At 41.1% G+C, this 4,344-nt stretch overlaps 1 protein-coding gene across 1 annotated transcript; it reads left to right on the top strand.

Moving 5' to 3' along the window:
* The first annotated feature begins 886 nt into the window (after nt 1–886).
* LOC137838267 (uncharacterized) lies at nt 887–1,537 on the top strand. Its single transcript, XM_068647518.1, has one exon. It carries the CDS (start codon nt 887–889, stop codon nt 1,535–1,537), a length of 651 nt encoding a protein of 216 aa, XP_068503619.1.
* Nucleotides 1,538–4,344: the final 2,807 nt, after the last annotated feature.

The raw sequence follows: 4,344 nt of genomic DNA on the forward strand, positions 1-4,344 counted from the left end.
CCAGCCACGCCTACTCCGCATGCTGGAGACACTGATTTGGTGGTGGCGGAAACGTCATCGGAGTCTGGTAGCAACCCTACGTATTCCTTGGTGGTCCGTAGACCGTTGTGCATGGCTGCAACTTTTTCTGGGGGCACCTCCGTGAACCCTGTGGGGAACATGCTTTTTCACCATCAAGGTATTGTGTTACCCAGTCCCGGACAAAGGGCGATGGAAGTTGGAGAATGTAGCAACAGTAAGACACAAGAGGTGGGGCCTACACGTTTCGATGGATTCAAAGAACTTTCTCACAAAACGAATGTAAGGTTAGTATCTAGTTCTACTGTCTTTACTAATAATGATACTAATAACTGTTTGGTCTGGTTAAATAACGGGAAGGTGGAAGCAGATAGAATATGGAATTCAGGAAAGAAGGTAGGATACTCTCGGTTTGGAAATGAGGCTGATATTTTAAACAAGTTAAAAAGTTTGGAAGAAAGGGACAACGGGAATGAGGGTTTAGGTTGGGTTGGGAGGAATGATAAAAAGGAAGTATATTAGTGAGCTCATTAAAGAACAACAAATTGGTTTTATCTGCCTGCAGGAAACAAAATGCGAACATTTTAGTAAGGAAAAGTGTTATCAAATGTGGGGATCAAATGAAATCGACTAGATTGAGGTTGGAGTAGTTAATAATGGTGGAGGAATAATCATGATGTGGAAGAAAAACTGTTTTGAATTAAAAGGGTTTAGATGTGGGAACAACTATTCAATTATTGAAGGAGTATGGAAGGTAGGAAAGCCATTGGAAGTAATAATAGTTAATATTTACTGTGGAGGGTCTTTAAGAGAAAAGAGAAGTATTTGGGACGAGATATGTGAGATAAGGAAAAACCACCGAATAAAAATGTGGTGTGTAGCTGGAGATTTTAATTCCATTAGATGTGATGGGGAGATAAGAGGTCAAAATTATAATGTAAATTATGGAAGTGAAATACAAAGCTTTAATAAGTTTATTGAGGAGTCTAGTCTGGTTGATATTCCTTTGGTGGGTAGAAAGTTTACTTGGTACAAACCTAATGGGACAGTGAAGAGCATAATAGATAGAGTTCTAGTCTCCCTTGAATGGTTAGAGAAGTGGCCGGGAAGTAAATTGTATGCGGAAGGGAGATCGGTTTCAGACCATTGTGCTTTAGTGTTAAAGGAGATAAATATCGACTGGGGTCCAAAACCGTTTAGATGTCTTGATGTGTGGCAAAAAGACGGTTGGTTTAAGGAATTTGTAAGGAATAAGTGGGCAAGCTATGATATCAGGGGAAACGGTTTGTACGTTTTAAAGGAGAAATTGAAAAGGTTAAAGTTTGATATAAGGAACTGGAACAAACACATCTTTGGAGATGTTAATAAACAAAGAGTGGAATTGGAAAAGAGAGTCCAAGATCTGGATGGAAAAGATGACGAGGGGGAGTTGAGTGTGGAAGATAGAGAAGAGAGGAGACAAATGTTAGCTAACCTGGGGCAAGTCCGAGCAAAGCAAGAGGCGATTTTACAGCAATAAGCAAGATTCAGTTGGTTAAGTCAGGGGGATTTGAATACAAAATTTTATCATTCAAGCATTAAGTGGAGGAGGATGTTTAACGGGATTAATGGCCTCAAGGTCGGAGATCAGTGGTGCGAAGACCCAACCAAAGTAAAGGATAGAGTGAAGGAATTTTTTGATGGCAGATTTAGTGGGGGGGGGAGTCCTCTGGTTAGATTGGATAATGTTCGGTTTAAGGGTATATCTAGGAAGGACAATGTAATGTTGGTTGGAAGTATTTCTGAAGAGGAAGTTAAGAAAGCAGTCTGGAATTATGACAGTTCCAAAAGTCCTGGACCGGATGGTTTTAACTTTGGCTTTATAAAATTCAGATGGGATTTTTTAAAAGGAGATGTTGTGAGTGCGGTACAAAGGTTTGCAGAGGGTGGAAGTTGGCCGAAAGGTTCTAACGCCTCATTTATTACCCTTGTTCCAAAGGTTGCAAATCCACAACAACTGAATGAGTTTAGATCGATCTCTTTGGTGGGTTGTGTGTATAAAATTATCTCTAAAATCCTTTCTTCAAGGTTAAAAAGGGTACTAAACAAAGTTATTGATCCCAGACAGTCTGCTTTCTTGGAAGGAAGAGGTTTGTTGAACAGTGTGTTAGTGGCTAACGAGACACTAGAGGAGATAAAAAGGAAAAAGAAAGAATGTGTGGTGTTTAAGGTGGACTATGAAAAGGCATACGACTCAGTTAGCTGGGAGTTTATTTACTACATGATGGGAAGATTGGGCTTTTGTGGTAAGTGGATTGATTGGATAAAAAATTGTTTAGAATCATCCTCAATATCTATGTTAGTAAATGGAAGCCCTACAACTGAGTTTAAACCTTTGAAGGGCCTAAGACAAGGGGATCCTTTAGCACCGTTCCTTTTTCTAATTGCGGTTGAAGGACTTGCAGGGGTAGTTAGGCAGGCGGAAGAAAAGAAGCTAGTAGAAAGTATTGAAGTCAGGGAAAAGCGAGTAAAGGTGTGCATGTTGCAATATGCAGACAACACTCTTTTCTTCTGTAAAGCCTCAACCCAAAGTGTTTTGATTCTAAAGGCTATTCTGAAATGCTTTGAACTTGCTTATGGTCTTAAGGTTAACTACTCCAAGAGTAAGGTTGGCGGAGTGGGTGTGAATATAAATCAGACGATGACTTTCGCCTCAATCCTTAACTGTGACATTATGAAGGCCCCTTTTAGTTACTTGGGGGTGTTGGTAGGTGGGAATCATAAGAAGTGTGCCTTTTGGGAAGGTGTGATCACTAAGTTACGGAATAGGCTGAGCGCGTGGAAAGGGAAAACCCTCTCTTTGGCAGGCAGTGTATGTCTTATCAAATTGGTGCTTACGTCCCTACCGCTTTTCTATGTCTCCATTTTTTGTATGCCGGTAACTGTGTTGAGGGAAGTGAAAAGGTTACAAAAAACTTTTTGTGGGAGTGGGGGTCAGAGAACTGGAAAATTGCTTGGGTGGCGTGGGATAAGATTTGTCAATCGAAAGATAATGGCGGATTAGGGGTCATTGACATAGAAAAGTTTAACTTGGCTCTTCTAGGGAAATGGATCTGGAGACTTAAGTCTGAAGAGAGCGCTTTATGGAAGGATATTATAGAGTCTAAGTACGGTGGGTGAAGGGGTTTAAGATCTCAAGATCAGTCTTGTAAGGAGTCAATGTGGTGGAGGGACCTCAGGAAAGTTTGGCACTTAGAGGGGTGGGGAATTGATTTTGAAGATAGAGGTCGGTGGGAAGTAGGAGATGGGAAAGAAATCAGATTATGGGAGGATAAGTGGTTGGAAAACATCCCTCTAATGCATAAATTCCCTAGATTATATTCAATCTCCTTGGATACTGGCTGTACTCTTTCACAAGTTGGGGGTTGGAGTAATAATGATTGGTCGTGGAAACTGCGGTGGAGAAGAAATCTTTTTGTGTGGGAATCCAGTCTGCTTGATCTTCTAATGCAGAAGTTGGATACCAAAAGGTTAACAAGAGAGGGTGGAGTTAAACCTGATAAATGGCTCAGGAGGGATGTGGATTATACGGATTTCTCTGTGAAGGTAGCATATAAGTGCCTCATGGGGGAGGAGTCTGTAGTGGGGGAGGATTTGTTTGCGAATTTTTGGACTTTAAAGACCTTACCTTTGGCACATTTTTTTGGCTTGGAGGGTGTTACGTAATGCTATTCCTACTAAGGACAATCTTTCGAGACGCGGTATACCTTTGATGTGCGATCGATGCCCTCTGTGTGGTGTGGAAGAAGAGTCGGTAAGACATTTATTTTTTGAGTGTAAGATTTCTTGGAGAATTTGGGGTATGTGTCTCATGTGGCTGGGTTTCCCTTTGGTGCTACATTGTGATGCACAAATGCACTTTAGGATGTTCAAACCTCTTGGTTTGAACCACGCAGTTATCAGGTGCTGGGGGGTATTTGGGTAGGTTTTGTGAGTGAAATTTGGAATCACAGGAATAGGGTTGTGTTTGAGAATGGGCGGGTGGATCTAGTGGAGGTATTTACCGTGGCACAAAGGAAGACTTGGTCTTAGGTCACAATAAAAGAAAAATCGGTTGTTTTCTCTTACTCAGACTAGTGTTTGGATCCTATTTGTTGTATGAGGTATTTGAAAGTCTGATTAATTGTGTTTTTAACTAACGTTCTTTTCTAGTTTTGGTAGTTGTGGTGTGGTTTGCGCAGGTTCCTTCGGTAACTCTTATATGCAAGGCTAGAATGAGGCTTGGAAAGTTTTGAGTGGTTGTGCAGGTTGTCTTGGTAATTCCTATCTGGCAGGTTCAGACTGATG

This window comes from Phaseolus vulgaris, chromosome 4 (genome assembly GCF_000499845.2).
Source record: "Phaseolus vulgaris cultivar G19833 chromosome 4, P. vulgaris v2.0, whole genome shotgun sequence".
In the NCBI taxonomy this organism is placed as follows: domain Eukaryota; kingdom Viridiplantae; phylum Streptophyta; class Magnoliopsida; order Fabales; family Fabaceae; genus Phaseolus; species Phaseolus vulgaris.